Raw genomic sequence first — 17,818 nt, forward strand, 5'->3', positions numbered from 1 at the left:
AACCTTTTGTGTGTTATGTAACATTAATTAGATGTGTGAAATTGAAAACAAAACAACAAGAAGCACTGAAGCTGCGACACTACCCCATTTGCGTTGGAAGCCATTTGATGTTGGCAGTCGCGGACACTCTGCATAATAATGATAGATTATGCTTTCATATAAGGCACAAGTTGGAAAATAATAAGCTCTCTTTAAAAGAAAGCAACAAGCAGAAACGGGGAGGCATTGTATAAATGTTTAGATATGCTGTCACAGAATTCCACAGAATGATGGATTGAGCACAGCTTTAACTTTGTCAAAATATTAACGAGAAAATACCAATATGCTTACTAAAATACTTTTTTCTTCATCTGTGTCGATTGTCAGTCAGTCGGGTCATTAATCAATCCTAACATTCATTAAAATTTTTTTTTTTAATTTATATGTATTTTTGAAAATTGAATTTTTTTAAATGATCATTTATACATCTGCATAATTTTTGAATAATGAACACTAAATATTCTTCTAAATTTAGATATTTTAGCACATTTTTAACATCAGTTAAATATTAATTGTGATAATTGGAAAAAAAAAATTGCAAGCTCATTAGTATTTTTTATTGATATTCTGGCTAGGTTCAAAATGACTTGCGCAATTATGATACTAAGCTAATGAAATATATGCCCGTGAAAATATTTAGCATTGATCATTTCTGCGATTGTACAATGCAAAATTTGTGATTTTGTACCCCAGGGCTTCCCCAACAATTCTGGAGTATATTTGACATTTAAGCCACTATACAAATTCCATTAGAATGTCATTTCTTTGTTCATGTTTTGGTTGAGCCTGAAAACATAAAATGTCTTATCTAAATGAAAAAATGTGCACTGCCCAAAGTCGGCCAAGTTGGCTTAAAGGAACTTACGTAACTTTGTGAAAAATGATCTCCGCGCGGGGTTTGACGTTGCGCCACTTTATCCCGACAAACAAACAAAAACGGGGCGCAATCACGCCAAAGCCTAATTTGGCTGTCACAAAGCTGATGTAGTGCTCCCAACAATGGACGAGTGTACACCGACTGAGGCCTTGCTGCCATAAATCCACCAGACTTGTCATGCGGGCCGCCGCCTCATCCATCACCGAGCTCATTTGGGCCGCGTAAACGGGAACGCGCTCTGATACCGACCACTCGTCCTATGCGCTAGCTCTTGTTTGGAGTCGCACAAAGTGTCCCGAGTGAGGCCATGTCACATCTTGTTGGATAATTTGATAACCTAAATGACACTTAGCGGTGTTTTTGAGACTGCTGGGAATTTAGACACGTCGATGACCTTGCGTCATGTGTTAGCATTAAGCTAGCAGACGTTCATAAGACAAAGTTAATATTGTTTGGTTAAATACACAATGTCTGATTTCCCTTTAATTTTTCAAGTGAATTTCAACTTGAAGTGGTCATGAGCAGCACTTCTTATGAAGACTTGTTCGTTATCTACCAAACTGCTGCTTGTGACGTTTGCCGCTACCATTACGGTCACTCGTAGGATGAGGTACCGCCACACTCATTTATGCTTTGCTCATGGACTGATGTAGGCTTTTAGCAAGGCCCACTTGTTATTCCCTCCAAGTGTTTGTTTCCTTCAGATGGCGCCTGGCTGAAAAAGGGCCTGTTCTAACGAGTCGGCAGCCGAGGTGACAAATCATCTGAAGAACCCTGACAGTCGCCGGGGGATGAGAGGAGGAGGAGGAGGAGGAGGCGGCGGCGGCCCAACGGCGTCCTCCGTGTCCCCCTAAGCAACATTCGGGAAGCAATCTGCTAATGCGGCCCCCGAAGAACAATGGTGGCAAAGTTAAACGGCGGTAAGAGACGGCGGCCACATCTGAATTCATGCCTTTACCTTATGAAGTGTTCCCTCTTGGATGCGCCAGTGTTTTACAAGGGCATCTGATAAGTGTTTATGATGCAATTTGTCTTGGAGCGTGGCCTTTCAACAGTCTTGTTCCGCTCAGACTTGAAATATGTTGGCCTTTGCTACCACAGGTGGCGCTATTCCTGCCTTTGGTATCTGTTGGACAGCTACTATGTAAAATAGTTTATTTTTATCATAATCTTAATTCATTAACCGACTGTCTGTTCAAATCCATACGTTTAATGTATATGTCAAATATTTTACAAATGGAGATTTTTTTTTCATTATAAAACCAACATTGTGTACCGTGCTCAATCCCAATAAATGACTTTTGCAAGGCCTCTAGGAATAACGTTAGATGTTAAAAGAAAAAAAAAAATAGTAGCAGCCATGCGAGAAAGTTCTGCTTTTAATGAAAGTCTAAACCCAAACAACATTGTTCTATATTAAAAATAAACCTAAAGCCTCAGAGGAGTCAGCCCACACTGCCTGGCCAATCAGCTCCTGTTGCCAAATCTATCTCGTGTCTCCTGGGATGCCGAAAGCCTTTAAAATGATGAAATGAGGCTAAGTGTGGAATCTAGGCTATTCCACATGAAAACATACGTGGATTTTCACTGCTTAATAACAGGTTGCCTCCTTCCATCCGCACCTGATATTTTCCATCTTGGTCAACTCTTTCCATCCATTTCTACTAACAGTCATCCATTATTGATCACCCACCTTTCTCACCTCAGTCCATGTTGTGGTCAGCGGTTTCATCTGTTTTTTGGTAGCTGACCTTTATCCCTCCCAGGCACTTTTACTTTTTGGTCACTGTCCTGTGAACTTCGACCCTCAATTCCAACCAGTCCAGGTTACTGATATTCTTCCATTTCATAGTCACTGAAAAGTTGATCAACCTGTTAACTTGAGGCTCATTTTTTGTACTCATCATAATTTGGTTTCACTCTTTAGAGTTTTTTGGGTTTTTTTTCAAGCTCCAACCTTGGTCTCTGACCTTCACCTAGCATTATTATCAATTCCTAATAACCTTCCTCTTTCCCTTCCATGATCACTGACCCCCATCTGGCCCATGGATATTGGTCTCATCCATACCTCCATTCTTGATCTCCTCCTAATTTCTTTTCCTTCGTTCCTGACTCATCATAATCAACAGTTCTAATGCCACGGGGCACAAAGGTTACGGACAGGTGACCTCCACTCTATTTCTTGCAAACTTTTCACGTTCCTTCCTTACATATCCGCTTTTCTTGCGCACGAGTTCGAATTCAATAATCGCCCCATGACAGTGGCTTCTGGTTTGCTAAGGCGTGACTGATTCAGCCCCATTCGCAATGTAGAATTTGAACCTTGAGACTTGACGATTCCCGCCCTTTTCCGCAAGTTGATTGTTTCTGACTTCGTTGGGTTTTCATAGAACAACATATATTTTCATTTAGTCATTGCTATTGAGGGGTAATCTGATTGCTCGGGTGATCACGTTGGACTGCCATCTTGTTTTCAGAATCAAGTGCGTTTTTTTTTCCTTCGATCCTGGCTAACCTCTGCTTATTCCTGGCCATCAATGACCTCCTCTCCTTCCTGACCTTCATCTATTCTTGGCCATTTTCCCATCAGGACAGCTCTTACTGCCATCTCTCCTTTCTATTCCTGTCTGGCTTGACCTCCACATCCATATTCCCTTGTCACTTTCCCCTATCCGTTCCTGGTCACTTAAGATGTAGCTAATATCCATATATTCTCCCGCGGACATTCTGCCCGCTTTCATTCCTCTCAGCCCTACTTGGCGTAAAAAGTGCCTTGGGGATGCGTGTTCATAAATTGTGCTTGTAAATAAACACGGGTATCCCGGCACTCGTGTTTTGAATCACATCCGTCGCCGCTCGCCACCATTTGTTCTTATTCCATAAAAGTGATCAATTTTTACTGCGTCATTAAAGCGTTGATGGAGGGCACATGTACAGTATGTGAAGGACATATATTTCGACATTAATCATCGCCCCGCTGATTTATTTCCAAATTGACAGCCGAGACAAATCGTTTCATTCCCTTGCACTCACGGCAATGAGGTTATTGTGCATCTTGCCGAGCCGGGATCCTGCCCAAAAAGGCGGCCTTTTATTCCCAAGTCTTTTATTTAGCTGAGGGACAGTCGGCTACGTCGCGTCCTGGTACCTGGCCAACTCGGGGTCGATGCCGATTCGCTGCCGATTCGCTTCCTCTGACCTCCAGCAAGGCGTGCCGTGGCGCCGTTTAAAAAGGGGAGGGTGCGCCGCATACTGCGCGTAACCTTCAAGTCAATAAATCAGAGGGAAAGATGGATGGGAATGTCACGGCGGACAGACGCCGTTCCAATCTGCTTTGTATTCAACTGGGGTGGGTGTGGGGGGCTTTTTGTGCGCAGCGGCATGTGCTCCCACGAGAATGTCATTTGTCTAATTGCATCCGAGTGGTTACATAACAAAGCAAACGCTGGAAGGAATTTTGGAAATTGAACAAAGCGTCACTGCCCTTTAGGAGTGCAAAATTGCTGGACTTTTCAAAGTTGATACTCATACAAAATTGAAGGTCGGCTGTAAATACGGAGCTGAAATATTGTTGGGGGAAATATATTTTATATTTCAGCTGACAACGGCAACCAGATTTCATGCAAGCTGATTTTATTGCTTTGCGTCGCCAGCCAAAATTTAGGTACGGGTGAGCTTCGAGGATGTCGCCGCGCAAGTTAAAGTATTTCTTACATTTCCCTTCTCGGAATCAATAAACGATTGTCTTTTGCCATTTTGAAATATTTCCAAAATTCCCAAGCTTAAATTTCCCATGGAAATGTACCCAAAACTTTCTGGAAATTTTCCACTCCTTTTGGAGCCCTACTGCCCTTATCCCTAAATTCTGTCCATTCCGTTGGAATTATTATTAGTTTTGGTTTTTGAGGGCGCCGATACACATACATGCACCTACTAAAACTGCTCAGCCAATGCTGCACACCGCCAAACAAAATGAAAATGTAAATAAATAAATAGGAAAGATTCTTTTATAAATGGTGATGATGCCATGATTTTTTTTGCCTTTTCGCTGAATATGCCGAACCCCCCCAAAAAAACAAAAAAACAAATTTCGACTTTTTGGCAAAGTTCACCAAAACAGAATTTGGAAAAGAATCCAGAAAGGAATTTTCTCACCATATTGTAATACGTGACTGTGGAGATTGGTCCAGAATGTTAAAAATCATACATTTACGAGGTTTTCTTTGAAAAAAATCCTCTCTGGAGTCTTAAAAACAGCTGTGTTTTTGACAAATTTGATCAAAACGGTTAGCATTTACCATGTTTTGGTCTAAAAACATCACTCTGGGTTCTGTCTAAAATTCCAGTTTTACTGAAATATGCCAGAAAGTACACATGACTTTTCGAAACTGCAATTTTTACCCCAAAATTTTTTCAGGCTGTTAGTTATTCACCTCATTGGAGACGAGTATCTTCAAGTAGCACACTTGGCCGCGTTTTGTTTTCCTCTCTCTATCTCCAACTAGGCGAGCGGGCCGTCACTCCGCGTAACCGTCATTCCATCCCCGCGCAAGGAACGTAGAGAATTGACGCCACACAGATAAAACACCCGTTTACGCCCCAATATTTATTTATAAACTCTAAATACTACATACAGTATATTCCTTGTATAAGGCAGATTACAGAAAACATTCCTCATGATGTCATACATGTACAGTGAACGGATAGAATCCATGACTCTCTATGTTATAGGCCCACTATAATATGTTACGATAGAAAGAGTTTACAAAGAAACAAAAACCGCTGCTCGAGGGTAAGGGTACTCATGGATCACAATCGCTATATGGATGTTCCAAATATTAGCACTTGAACGTTACGCTACTATCTGACGCGCGGAAGAAGAAAAACAAAACGAGATCTCATGTGCATTACTACAGCCAAAAAGTCTTGCATAACTAGAGCTAAGATGTCTAAAACAGACATTGGAGCACTTCAAGTCACTTAATTGAAGGAAGGAAGGAAGGAAGGAAGAAATACTACGATGCCCAAACAAAGAAGCCTATATGTTTATATGTGCAGCTTTTGCACTGCCTAACAGCACCACAACATCCATTAAGAATCTAACTACATACTGCTAGTGTGTCAGAGGACATGCCAAGGAAGATCAGCTAAGCCGTTACGACGCGTGTGTGTGCGTGTACGAGTGTGTGTTGTGTCACCGCCTGTGAATAATTCAACGCAATCGTGTGTCACATCCCGGAGAGGAGTTAAAATTTAAAACGTCTCCGGAGTTTAAAGAAGCTTCTTAGGCGAGTGGGAGGTGGAGGTCCGAAGAGAGGCGGAGCGGGCGAATGTTCCGAGCGAGAGGCGCTAGAGCGGGAGTGTCCGGGAAAAAAAAAGACAAAAATCAACGAAATTCCGCCGAGGGGTCGCGGACAAGAATCCGAAGAGATTTTCCCGCCCGTGTCGCTTATGCTAAAACCAGTTCCGTGTTTGGGTTAAGATGAGCGGTCGAATGGGCCGATGTCTCGGCTTATCTTCAAGGTGACGAAGCATTTTTTTGCCCCCCTTTTTCTCCTGCTTGTAATGTTCTGTTGAATGTTTCATGTTTACAGCTCATTTAGGCTTCTTGTAGATACAAAAATAGACAATGAAACATCATATCCAGTACAGTGAACACCCGCAATAGCAAAACTGTGCGAGGAATTGACGCCCCTCCCCCCCAAAAAAGGTTGACAGATGCCACAAAATGGTGTCAAGGCACTACTTTTGTCTTAAAGAAGCTCCTCAGCTCGCTCCAAACGTAGTTCCTTGGCGCCGAGATGGCGTCAAAGCAATTACGTCTGTCAAAATGAAACTCCTCAACTCACTTCAACAAGTGTCAAGTTCATTGACACCAAGATGGTGCCTAAGCAATACTTTTAGTCCGAATGAAGCGCCTGAACTCACTTTAACATAGTTTATTGGCCCCAAGATGGCATCAAAGTACTACTTTTGTCTAAATGCAACTCCTCAACTCACTTCAGCATAGTTCACTGGCACCAAGATAGCATCAAAGCACTCATTTTGACTAAATGAAACTCCTCAACTCACTTCATCATACTTCATTGACACCAGGATGGCACCAACGCACTACTTTTGTCGAAATGAAACCCCAACTCATTTCAACAAACTTTCTTGGCACAAAGATGCCACAAGATGGCGACAAAGCACTACTTTTTGTCTAAATGAAGCTTCTCCACTCACTTCAACAGGGTGGCGCCAAAGTACTAACAAGTCCCCCCCCTCAAAATTGAGAATGCCAAAACAAGATTATGCAGGGGTTCACTGTACTTCCCTTGCATCGGAATTAGCAACGAGTCACCACATTTCCCCAAATATGAGAGAGGAGAAAGTGCAGAGAGTCCTCTTTTTATGACGGTCTCAACTTAAGGGGTGTCAAGTTTGCCAACAGCGCGCATTGAACTAGTTTGTGCAGCACTGTAAGAATGCGGGGTCACATGGCACAACAAGGTTCATCATTGAAAATAATTCACTATAGATGCCACGGGATGACTGCAGAGCACTACTTCTGTCTAAATAAAGCTTATCCACTCACATCAACCAAGCTGTCACAACATGGTGACAAAGCACCACACGGATCTCCTCAACTCACTTCAGCATAGTTCCTTGACACCAAAATGCGGTCAAAGCAAATCTTTTATATTAGACAATGGCTTGGCCTGAGCACAAAAATGCGAGTGAGTTGAGTTTTTCTGTGAATAACGGAGGGGGGGAAAAAAAAATCTGAAAATGGGTGAATCGGCATGTCATGGATCAAAAATATGTTTTTGATTACTGTAATTGTGACCGCGAGGTTATATAAACAATGCGTGAGCTAGTTTTCTGGCCGGCGTAAAAACATGGTCGCACTGACATAAGAAGGCACACTCATTTTATATTCATGCGTACAAGTATTTTTCATACAAATATTTAAATTTTGAGGTTACGAATGGTGCGCATTGAAGTAGTATGTGGGTCAATTAACTGTTCTGACATAAGTCGTAAACTGAGGACCTCTTTTTTTCTGGCTTTCGGGTTTGTCCACCAGATGGCGCTACTGCAAAATGTCACATCTTTTTCGCATTACCTACACGGTTGCCTTTTCGCGACACATAACGTACAATGTCGGGTTGCGTCGCCGACGTAGGAACGGCGACGCCGTTGTGAACCAAGCCCGCTCGTCCTTACGTTTGGTAAGCGCAATGTTGTTGGCATGACCCCCAAAGAAACTACAAACAATTCAGACTCCGAAGCCAGTTTGCCACAAATACATGTAATTTGCTTGGCCTGGCTATCAAGAGTACACACCCAAAAAAGTCTCAAAAGCGCATGTGCAAAAACAAACATGACGTTTTTTAGTTTGCCATGGACGTTTTCGGGTCATTTTGGCAATTTCCAAGGGTCCCAACGTAAACAAAAGAAACCTCGTGTCAATTTTGTTGTTATTGAGAAGCAGGTAAAACGGGAGGTAGTGTAACGGTCGGAACGGATCTCAGCACTGCCCCGCCACGTGGTTTTGGGTGGTACTGCAATAGAAAAGTCATCTATTCAGGTAATTTTTTGCCTTTCTGTAATGCCCTAAAATGCCGCATAAGCTCTGTCTAAACAAGAAAGTAGAGTAATTGGTGTCAAGGAAGTATGTTGAAATGACACAAATGATCTTGAATGAGAGCCGAACTTTGTCTGTCAGGGAGGAGCTAAGTTTAGCCTGGGTTGTAATGGAAGGTTTTTGCTGCATTTAAATGCATTAAAAAAAAAAAAAAAAAGAAATCCTGGAAACCATTTATTTTTAAGGGTAATATAAGAGAAGTTTGAAATGCTTTTTCTGTTTTATCATAGTTAGTAGTATATTTATGGTTTACTCTATATAGGCAATTATTAAAAAAAAAAAAAAAATTGTGTGGTTTCAATTCTCATGTTTTTTTTTTGCTATTTGAGACAGAGCCATAGTGAAAAGCAGGAATTTAATTAGTAACTACCTAATATTTTTCCCAATAACAATATGGTGGTTACTTTGCTCAGGACCCTTAAAAACGACCTGCTGACCCAAAAGGACCCGCGGGATGGAATTTGGACACCCCTGCTCTAGTGCAGTGGTTCCCAACTACTATGCAAAAAATTATTTCCGACAAATGATTTGTTCATCTATCTTTGCCAATGACATCCGGTGACAGCCAGAACGATGAAGTACTCTTCCACTTGTGACTTTTTTGGATATGTAAGATTTTTGTTCATGTAAAATACAGTGGTGCCTTGAGATACGAGTGCCTTGACATATGAGTTTTTCAAGACATGAGTCAGTGCTTAGATGTTTTTTTTTTTTTTTTGTCTTTAGGTACGGACAAAAATTGACAAGACATTCCCGACTTCCGGCCACCATCAATTTACATTGATTTCCTTGCAATGGAAGGACAATACCAGTTGGTGGCAGTAATGCACCGTTGGCAAACCACCAACAGACCCCACAGAAGAACAAGAAGTAAAGGTATGGTAATTAGGTACACTCATGTTTTGTGCCCTTATTTGCTATGGTTGTAGGTTGTATGGAGAACAAAGGGTATTACTGCATGTTTTTCAGACTGAAAAAAGTGGCATTAAAGGACACATTTTTGTGTGGTTTTTTTTTTGGGGGGGGGGCAACGGTTGAATTGCATTTCCAATCATTTTAATGGAGAAAAAAATCGGGATACCAGTGTAGTGGTATACAAGAGTGGTGCGCGACAATGGTGCGCAAAGGTTCACCTACCCACCTGCTTGTCGCCGGAAACATTTCAATTGGCATCTCGGTGTTTTTAGCCTGGCAATAGAATAGAAGGTTTTAACCCAGAGATACTAGTGTGGTATGGGAACAAATTAAACTACTATCTCAAGGCACCATGTATGCGTCTTGGCTCAACAAAGGTTGGGAATCACTGCTTTAATGTGTGTGTGTGTGTGTGTGTGTGTGTGTGTGTGTGTACTATCCTACAGGCCTGCTTTGCTCAGTATTCTGCATGAGAGTCATCGACAAGCAGCAGCAGAGATGGGTGAGAGTTCTTTGTGCCTTATTGCTTTTTCCTGTTTATTCCACAGTCTCGTTCCCTGAGTTTAGCAGTCCGCGGGGGCTCCTCCGTGCTCCGCCGGATCGCTTCCGCGCTCCTCCTCCGCCGCCGCCGCCTCCTCCTCCCGGTGCGCGGCGCACCGCACCGGGCGCGCAATGACGCACGGCCGCGCGGCCCCCCCTGCAGCCGCCGCCGCCGCCGCCCTGCGACTGTCGCGCTCGTACTCCTCCTGCGCTCTCTGGATCTTACGCTTCCTCAGCCTCCTCTTGTGGAAGTGGAACGTTGCCACGGAGACGAGCACGACGCCCGCCAGCGCAGCCACCAGCACCAGCAGGGCCAGCGTGGACGACAGCGGCGGGAACGCGACGCTCAGCTGCTCGGCGCATGTGCCGTTGACGCCCGGGCCCAGGCACCGGGGAGCCGGGGAGGACGCGGAGCTCGGGGGCGGCATCCGGCCGGCGGGAGCCTTCGTGCTGCGTGTGCTTGCGGGGGAGGTGGATGCTCAACGCGGGGAAGCCGGGCCGCGCATGCGCTCACCTATTAGGAGGCGAGTGGGAAACACACCCGCTCAAAAAAAAAAAAAAAAAAAAAGCAGGCAACCATTTCACAGTCAACATGACGAATTGCAATTCGGTACGCCGTTTCATCAACAAAAAGCTTACCTGGCGTGAAAGTCAGTGCAGGGACCAGTCCGCGCTGTTGTGTGTGAGCGCAGTGACGCATTTCAGGAGAATGAGGAGGAGGAGGAGGATGATGATGATGATGGCGGTGGTGGTGATGGAGCTCACACCATCCAGCCAGGGAGGTCTCCGTTGTCCTAATTGCCGCAATCCCCTCAATGTGCACCCCTCGCCCGGCGTCGGGAGTCCCTCAGTCAGCGCGCGTGGCGAGCTGTCCAACAATGAGCAGAGCCGGAGCGAGATGAGGAAGAAGAAGAAAAAAAAACTCCTCCCTCCCCCCGCCCCCCTTCCTCCTCCTCTGCTGCTCCACTCAGCATGTGAATGAGGAGCTGCAGCTGCATTAAAGCTCCACTGGCAGCTGATGCCCCCCCCCCCTCCTAATTTTTTTTTTCTTTTTTTTTTTTAAATTCTGCTTCCAAGTGTCCAAAAGTGATGGTTCATAAAAGACAATAGTTTCACCCCGGAGCCAAATGATAAGTGAAGTGTGCGTGAGGTAAATTAGCTTCTCATAAAGGACGACGACGACGACGACGACGATCGGTGTGGTAGCCAGCGGGCTTTCCCCAAGGGTGCGGTCAGATTGAAGCAATTGAGTGTCATGCGCTCTGAGTGGAAAATAATTTGTTTTCGGGGGATGCTGGTTGACCCCCCCCCAGGAAATAACGTAAGAAGAATGAATCCGTAATCTGTCACCCACTGTCAAAAATACCTTTAAGAGTGGAGCCACGCTATTCACGCTGGGATGCTGGCCCAGCATTCAATTAATTACATTTTGAAGAAAAAAAACAAAAACATTGAAGCATGTGGGGGGGGGAAACACTTTTATTTTAAGCCCCAAAAATATTAAAAAAAAAAGGGAAGGAACCACCACTTCAAGATTTCCATAAGCAGGGATTTGGCCCCCTCCGTGTGCCCCAACTGTGCACGGAGACGTGTCACAGATCCTCAGTAAAAATACTTGTTGTTCTTCGCAGAGGATAAAGAACATATCATCGCTGGACGGTGAAAATCACATGTCCAATTTTTGAATAAAAAAAAAAATTCAGGTTAGTGCAATGTCTGTAACGCGGAAACATAATTCATGTAAAAAATAATAAAAATGAAAAACTGGACATAAGTGTTTTTCACAGGACAGCGATGTATTATCTGTTTACATGTGTTGGTCCAACATATTGTTGCATATTTATAGAGTAAGGAACATTTTTTGGGTTACTAAGTTGACGGCAAGGTCATGGGTTGCGTTTCATCCCGCGATCCAAAAACATGCTTGATTGAAGACTGAATTGCGTTTATGGTCACTTGTCGGGTTTTGTCTTTATGATAGCACGTCTGGCAATAAGTAGAATTCTATTCGACAAGTTTCTCATCAGGTTTATTTTTGGCGCACGGTTGAGAACAACTGCAGCGCGCTCCGATAAAAACGAGTCTGCTATTTATAATCCTTCCAGTGACTCACCTGAAGGATTGAGCGATGCATATCAGGGAAACTCATCAATGCTAATTTATGGATTCATAGTCACACATTAAGTCAAGCTCGGGGGCTATTTCACTTTTTTTATGAAGTCCAGGATCAATTTATGAAAAATTGGCTATTCATCCATTTTCTATTCCAGCTGATTTAAGGCAAGAGGTGGGATGCACCATGGGCTGGTCACCAGCACCCTCACATTCACATCTGTGGCCAATTTAGAGTCTTCATTGACATTGTTTATGCATGTTTTGGGAATGTGGGCGGAAGGCAGCATATTCGAACCCAGTACCTTAGAACTGTGAGGCAGACATGCTTAACCGCTATAGCGCTGCGCTGCCTAGGAATGTTCATTTTATTATGGGGTGGACCAAACGTAGGGTGTTGACGCTTCCTTTCTTACTTCATTCCTTTGTCCTACCTTGCTTCCAATTTTCTTTCATGCATGCTCATTTCCATCCATCCATCCTTCCTTCCTTTCTTAAATGAGTTGATTTAGATCGAAAATGTATATACCTACTTTTCACCCTAAACACCCATTGTTTTTTTTTTTTAGTCTTTGGATAACAATTCCTCTCCTTTCTTTTCAGAGTTGCATAGTGGATCAAATGCTGCGGCAGGCCTCACATGACCCCCGTGCCTTAGTTTTCGCATCGCTTACTTCAGCTGAAGGTAAACGTTCTCCATTTATTTATGTCGCCGTTATTTCATGATAATACTCTTGAAGGCCACCCGGCTTGTTGGTATTCCACGGCGCCAAAAAAAAAAAAAAATTCTCACAGTCATTTCCCAGTTTTTCCCTCGGCCGTTGCCAGCAGGCCTCCATGAAAAATGGATGGACCTCAGGAGTGTGTGAAGGTCCCTGGATGATGAACTCACCGTAGATAAGTGCATGCTGAAACATTCATGCGACCATTCAGGCCCAGTTTAGAGCCGGGCATATGTTGGGAGGGCTTGAACATCGCGCTCGTTTAATATTCATGGGGCGGGAAAAGCGGCGCAATTTGTCATTAGCAAAAATCAGCATTTCAAAGTAAATGCCGGCTTTCAATGGAAGAGCTGGCTGTCATCTTATTTAAAGAGGACACATTATGAAAAAAAAAAAAAAAAAAAGACTTTTGATGTGCTTGTATTCAAATGGTTGGGCCTCTAGAATGCCTGCCCACCCATCAAGCGTGAAACCAAACAACCAAGTGAATCCTTCGTTATCTGCCTATTTCAGAAAAATGTGCCTGTGATCAGCGGGGCAGGGGGAAGCTCCAGAGCCACTTTCAAGTGATGGTCGCTGGACTACGCTGTCAGACACACTATCATATGGAGGCGCTGCCACACATAAACAGCTGCATCCCACCTAGCGTACTGCTCCACGTCAAAGCCAAAAGGTAAGCAGAGCTGCGTTGAGTTTTTTCTGCACAGATTTGCGTTGACTTCTGATAAGCATCGTTGACTTGATTGATACACACACGCGGCTTTCGTCAATATACCCAACTTTATCTTCTTTGCGAAGTTTGGCAGGCTTCCCCTCATTTGGTGAAAGTACAAACTGTGGAGTGTGAATCCACGCAACAGCCGTCCGCTAACATTCGAAGGCGCGGTCGTCTTTGCGCCGTCCCCGCGGCGTCCCCCCCCCCCCGCGGCCTTTTAGCCGCCTCGATGCGATTAATCACGCCGACAGTGGACACTCGGAAGTCAACGACTCCTTGCCAATGGATTTATAGCGTGGCACAGCAGGGACGCGGCGAAAGCTGGCACTCTCTCGCGGAGTTATGTCCGTCGTAACATGTGATGGGGAGGATGTAAATGAGGTCTTTCAGCTCGTTAGGCGTTTTGCGATGCCGAGGCACCGATTTACAATGCAGGCGTTCGAGGTCGCCAAAACACTCCCGATAGAAATCGCCGCGTTTGGTGTTTGCACGGAAATGAACGTGAGTTATAGTCAGAGCGCCTTTGAGGGAGATAATCATGAGGCAATTCCCTGGGAAATAATGCGGGGAGGTCTCTCATTTTGCCTGATGGACCGCAGCCTCCTTGCAATCCGCAAATACAAGCTGGTCGACCTTCAATTTGTCTTCAAACACTTTTTTAGCTCAGTGCTGGAACACAACTCAAAACGTAAGAAACTAGCTTCAGTGTTGCAATAGTTATAACCCCTTTAAGCAACTCACAGGCATGCATTCTTTATCCTCTGCAAAAAATATCAAATATTGAAGTCTACTGAGTCGCTGAGTTGTGAAGCCTTTCTTCGTGTATGATGATTGTGGCATGCACAATGTCATAGGGCAATGTAGCACAGACCTGTTAGTTGTATTCTTTGGAATTACTGTTTGTTTGTTACTATATGTTTTTACAAAATACTTTATAATGGCATTTAGAAAAATATGATCAAAACCCTGTTACAAACCTTTTTTTTCCTGGATTTTTTTTGCAGGGCCCAACCGATATTGATTTATTTTTTTTGTTTGTTTTGGTGCCAATGCTGATATTGAGCAGAATTGAATTAGCATAGCTGATTACTTTTTTTTAAAAACATACATATATTTTGTGGCCCCTTGAAGCTTACAACGATAAAGGTATAAATGACAGGTTTGACTGTTTTACATTACTTTGTACTTCACAACAGAGAGAAAAATCTGCAAAAAAAAATGACAGATTTTTGCATATTTTAAAATGGCTAATATCTGCCGATTAAATCGGCAAACAGGTTAATCGATGGGCCCTAGTTATTATACTATGTTTATTATTTTTTGTATTCTTATTCCTATTTGTAATTCTGCTTTGCCTCGTGTTGTTTTCAGTGTGAACCATAGTATCCCAACCCGGTTGCCGCTCTCTGCTCACCACGCATACCACCACCCACATTTGTAGTTTTATTAACCTCTTAGTTCCCCAAATCTGTACTACCTTTAGTCGATTTTTTTCAATTTTTTGCCCCACACGACTGGGTCACTCTGAAACAAATAATACCTCATTCATCCCAAAATCATTTGGCATCAGTTAGCAGATTACATGACAGATTAGATTATTAGGCGGCGGCAAGCCTAGCAGCATGTGGCGCCATATTTTGTCCTGCTTGTCGCACGTAAACTGCAAATTGTATGTTGGTGGTCAGGAGGCGGGTCCCGCTTTTTATGGCGGCAGCTGCCGTGTTAGTCAGAAAACCTTGCATCCGTCTGCTCCACGCAAGCGCTCCTCTCCCAGTGTTTATCGCAGCAATATGGAAAATATTGTAAGACCGTAACGCCGGGAGACGAGGATTAAGATCAGAGACAACATTACCTCATGGGTCGTAAATATTCAAATGAAGAAGCTCTTTTCCTGGGAACGTGGCCAACTTCCGCGTTGATAAATAGCCATCCCGCCATTAACATTCCTGCCACACTGCATTATAGGAACATCCTCTCAGGTGTCCAAATGGGTTCAAAGTGGTTTGGTGCCAGGAAAATGCTGCAAGTCCAAAAAACAAATTTGGAAAGAAAAAAGAAAAAAATAATCCCCTGTAATTGTATAACACAGCATTGGCTTGATAACGCCAAGAGATGGTCATGCGTGTGGCAACCGGATTTGCACCAAGCTCTAAACTAATCTGCAGGCAAATATGCTACATTTGGCAATTGTCTTCAGTGTTTTTGGAATGCGGGAGGAAGCCGGAGTATCAGGAGACAACCAATGCAGGCACAAGAACAACATGCAAACACCACCCAGAAAGGCAACAGAATTTGTTTCAGGCCATTTTACACATGTCAGTCATCCAATCCTTGATTTCTTTAAGGCACGCCTGAGAGTTGGTTAAATGATTACTTCAGATGTCATAGTTAGCTAGAGTTTTGTGGCAGCAACATAGCAGTGGAAGCTGACTAGTAGTGGTTCAAGTATAGACCCCTGTGGGATCCCTTAGGTAAGTTTTATATGCCTTGAGGATTTGTATGAGTATATGAGTATACGCCTGACAGTTGGTTAAATTATTACTTCAGATGTCATAGTTAGCTAGAATTTTGTGGCAACAACGTAGCAGTGGAAGTTGACTGTGTTTAGTAAAGACTGAATAGTAGTGGGGCAGCACGACGGTCGACTGTTTAGCACATCCGCCCGACAGTTCAGATGTTGTGGGTTCGATCCCGGCTCTGGCCTCCGGCCTGTGGAGCTTGCATGTTCTCCCCGTGCCTGCGTAGGTTTTCTCCGGGTACTCCGGTTTCCTCCCGCATTCCAGAAACACGCATGGTAAGTTGATTGGACTCTCTAAATTGCCCCTAGGTGCGATTGTGAGTGCAGATGTTTGTCTCTGTGTGCCCTGTGATTGGCTGGCAACCAATTCAGGGTGTCCCCCGCCCACTGCCCGAAGACAGCTGGGATAGGCTCCGGCACGCCCCGCGACCCTTGTGAGGATAAGCGGTATCGATAATGGATGGATGGATGAATAGTAGTGGTTCAAATATGGACCCCTGTGGGACCCCTTTAGATAAGTTTTATGTGCTTTGAGGATTTGTAGGAGTATAATTTAACCCTTGTATTGTGTTGGGTTCAAATTGACCCCAGAATTGAAATACGAGTCAATTTTGACCCCAACACAATACAAGGGTTAAACCAATTTATGCCGGTTCCTTGGTACGAATGGCATGCTAACACACAAACACACACGCTCACACTATCTCAGTATGTAAATGTGAGTGAGGCGGCCAAGTGACTCTCATTAGAATTAGCGGTCAGCGTGATGACATATTTGATTGATGGTTTTAGTATCTCCCACATTCTGCTTATAAAAAGCCTCATTAGGAGAGTGAAAGTCCCATTTTTTCTCCTTTCGAGAGCACTGAGCCACAAGCTCTCTTCCTCCTCTTCCTCTTTCCCGACTGCAGCATTAGTGGCTTCGAGGATTGCGAATCTGCAGGCGGCTCCTGTATCGACATGCACGCGCATCGTTGTCCAATCTGCGCGTGCGCGCGCTTGATATCATACCATACAAAAGAGGTGCCGTGAAGCTGCAGGCCATAATCTTGATATTCCCTCCACGCTCACACACACACACACACACACACACACACACACACACGGCTTCTTTCCCGGTGAGTCTCTGTCAGCACAATTTCAAATTAATTGCAGAAAAGCCTGTTTACCACACTGGTACTTATACACGCACGCACACAAACACACACTGAGCGTTATACTTTCATTACGACACAAATGGCTTTTTGGAAGCAATGAATGGGGCGTGCAGAGAGGGAAAAATTCTCCACAAATGGATTTATTGTATTTCTTAATGACTCTGTCGTCTAAGATTAGTGTGGATCTACATGAGTGTGTGTGTGTGTGTGTGTGTGTGTGTGTGTGTGTGTGTGTGTGTGTGTGTGTGTGTGTGTGTGTGTGTGTGTGTGTGTTTATTAAATGGGAATTCTTTCCGTCCTCTAAATGATGTCTTCCTCTAAAGAAACGAATGATTCTGGTGCAAGGCCTATGCGGAAAATGTCTCTAGGCGGTTACGGTAGTGTGAAAAATTATTTGGCCCCTTCCCAAATGCTGACTTTTATTGTATTTTATTTTTGGCTTTATTATTACATGTAAATGCCAATTTTAACATCTCAAAAAGACAACACAAGCAAACTTAAAAAAAAAAAAAAAAAATGCAGTTTCTAAATGCTGATTTTATTTAACGGAAAATAATCCAAACAGTGGTGCCTTGACTTCTTTCCCCATTTTC

At 43.7% G+C, this 17,818-nt stretch overlaps 2 protein-coding genes across 4 annotated transcripts in view; one reads left to right on the top strand and one right to left on the bottom strand.

Moving 5' to 3' along the window:
• Positions 1–134: 134 nt before the first annotated feature.
• LOC147133429 (uncharacterized) overlaps positions 135–17,818 on the top strand; it is a 42,655-nt gene continuing 24,971 nt past the window's right edge. The window contains exons 1-5 of one of the 2 annotated variants that reach the window (XM_086013372.1): positions 135–1,836; positions 9,273–9,422; positions 9,908–9,963; positions 12,717–12,798; positions 13,349–13,508. In XM_086013372.1, coding sequence (XP_085869498.1) covers positions 9,341–9,422; positions 9,908–9,963; positions 12,717–12,798; positions 13,349–13,508 — 380 coding nt within the window. In that variant the 5' untranslated portion in view covers positions 135–1,836; positions 9,273–9,340. Of the gene's footprint in view, positions 1,837–8,997; positions 9,423–9,907; positions 9,964–12,716; positions 12,799–13,348; positions 13,509–17,818 lie in introns of those variants that run through there. The other variant, XM_086013373.1, reaches the window with a different exon arrangement.
• Positions 5,504–10,956, bottom strand: LOC147133430 (uncharacterized protein C11orf87 homolog). Of its 2 annotated transcripts, none has more exons than XM_086013371.1 (2): positions 10,641–10,956; positions 5,504–10,545 (listed from the first exon to the last, which is right to left on the bottom strand). In XM_086013371.1, exon 2 carries the CDS (start codon positions 10,427–10,429, stop codon positions 10,025–10,027), a length of 405 nt encoding a protein of 134 aa, XP_085869497.1. In that variant the 5' UTR covers positions 10,430–10,545; positions 10,641–10,956; the 3' UTR covers positions 5,504–10,024. The 2 variants fall into 2 exon arrangements, with proteins under 2 accessions (XP_085869497.1, XP_085869496.1); XM_086013370.1 differs by having other exon boundaries at positions 5,504–10,515; positions 10,641–10,954.

The sequence above is a fragment of the Filicampus tigris genome, chromosome 17, assembly GCF_054856515.1.
Source record: "Filicampus tigris isolate MCC_2025a chromosome 17, RoL_Ftig_1.0, whole genome shotgun sequence".
Taxonomy (NCBI): Eukaryota; Metazoa; Chordata; class Actinopteri; order Syngnathiformes; family Syngnathidae; genus Filicampus; species Filicampus tigris.

Coding starts and splice junctions, on each gene's coding strand:
- LOC147133430 (XM_086013371.1), bottom strand. CDS start 10,429: ATGCCGCCCCCGAGCTCCGCGTCCTCCCCGGCTCCCCGGTGCCTGGGC.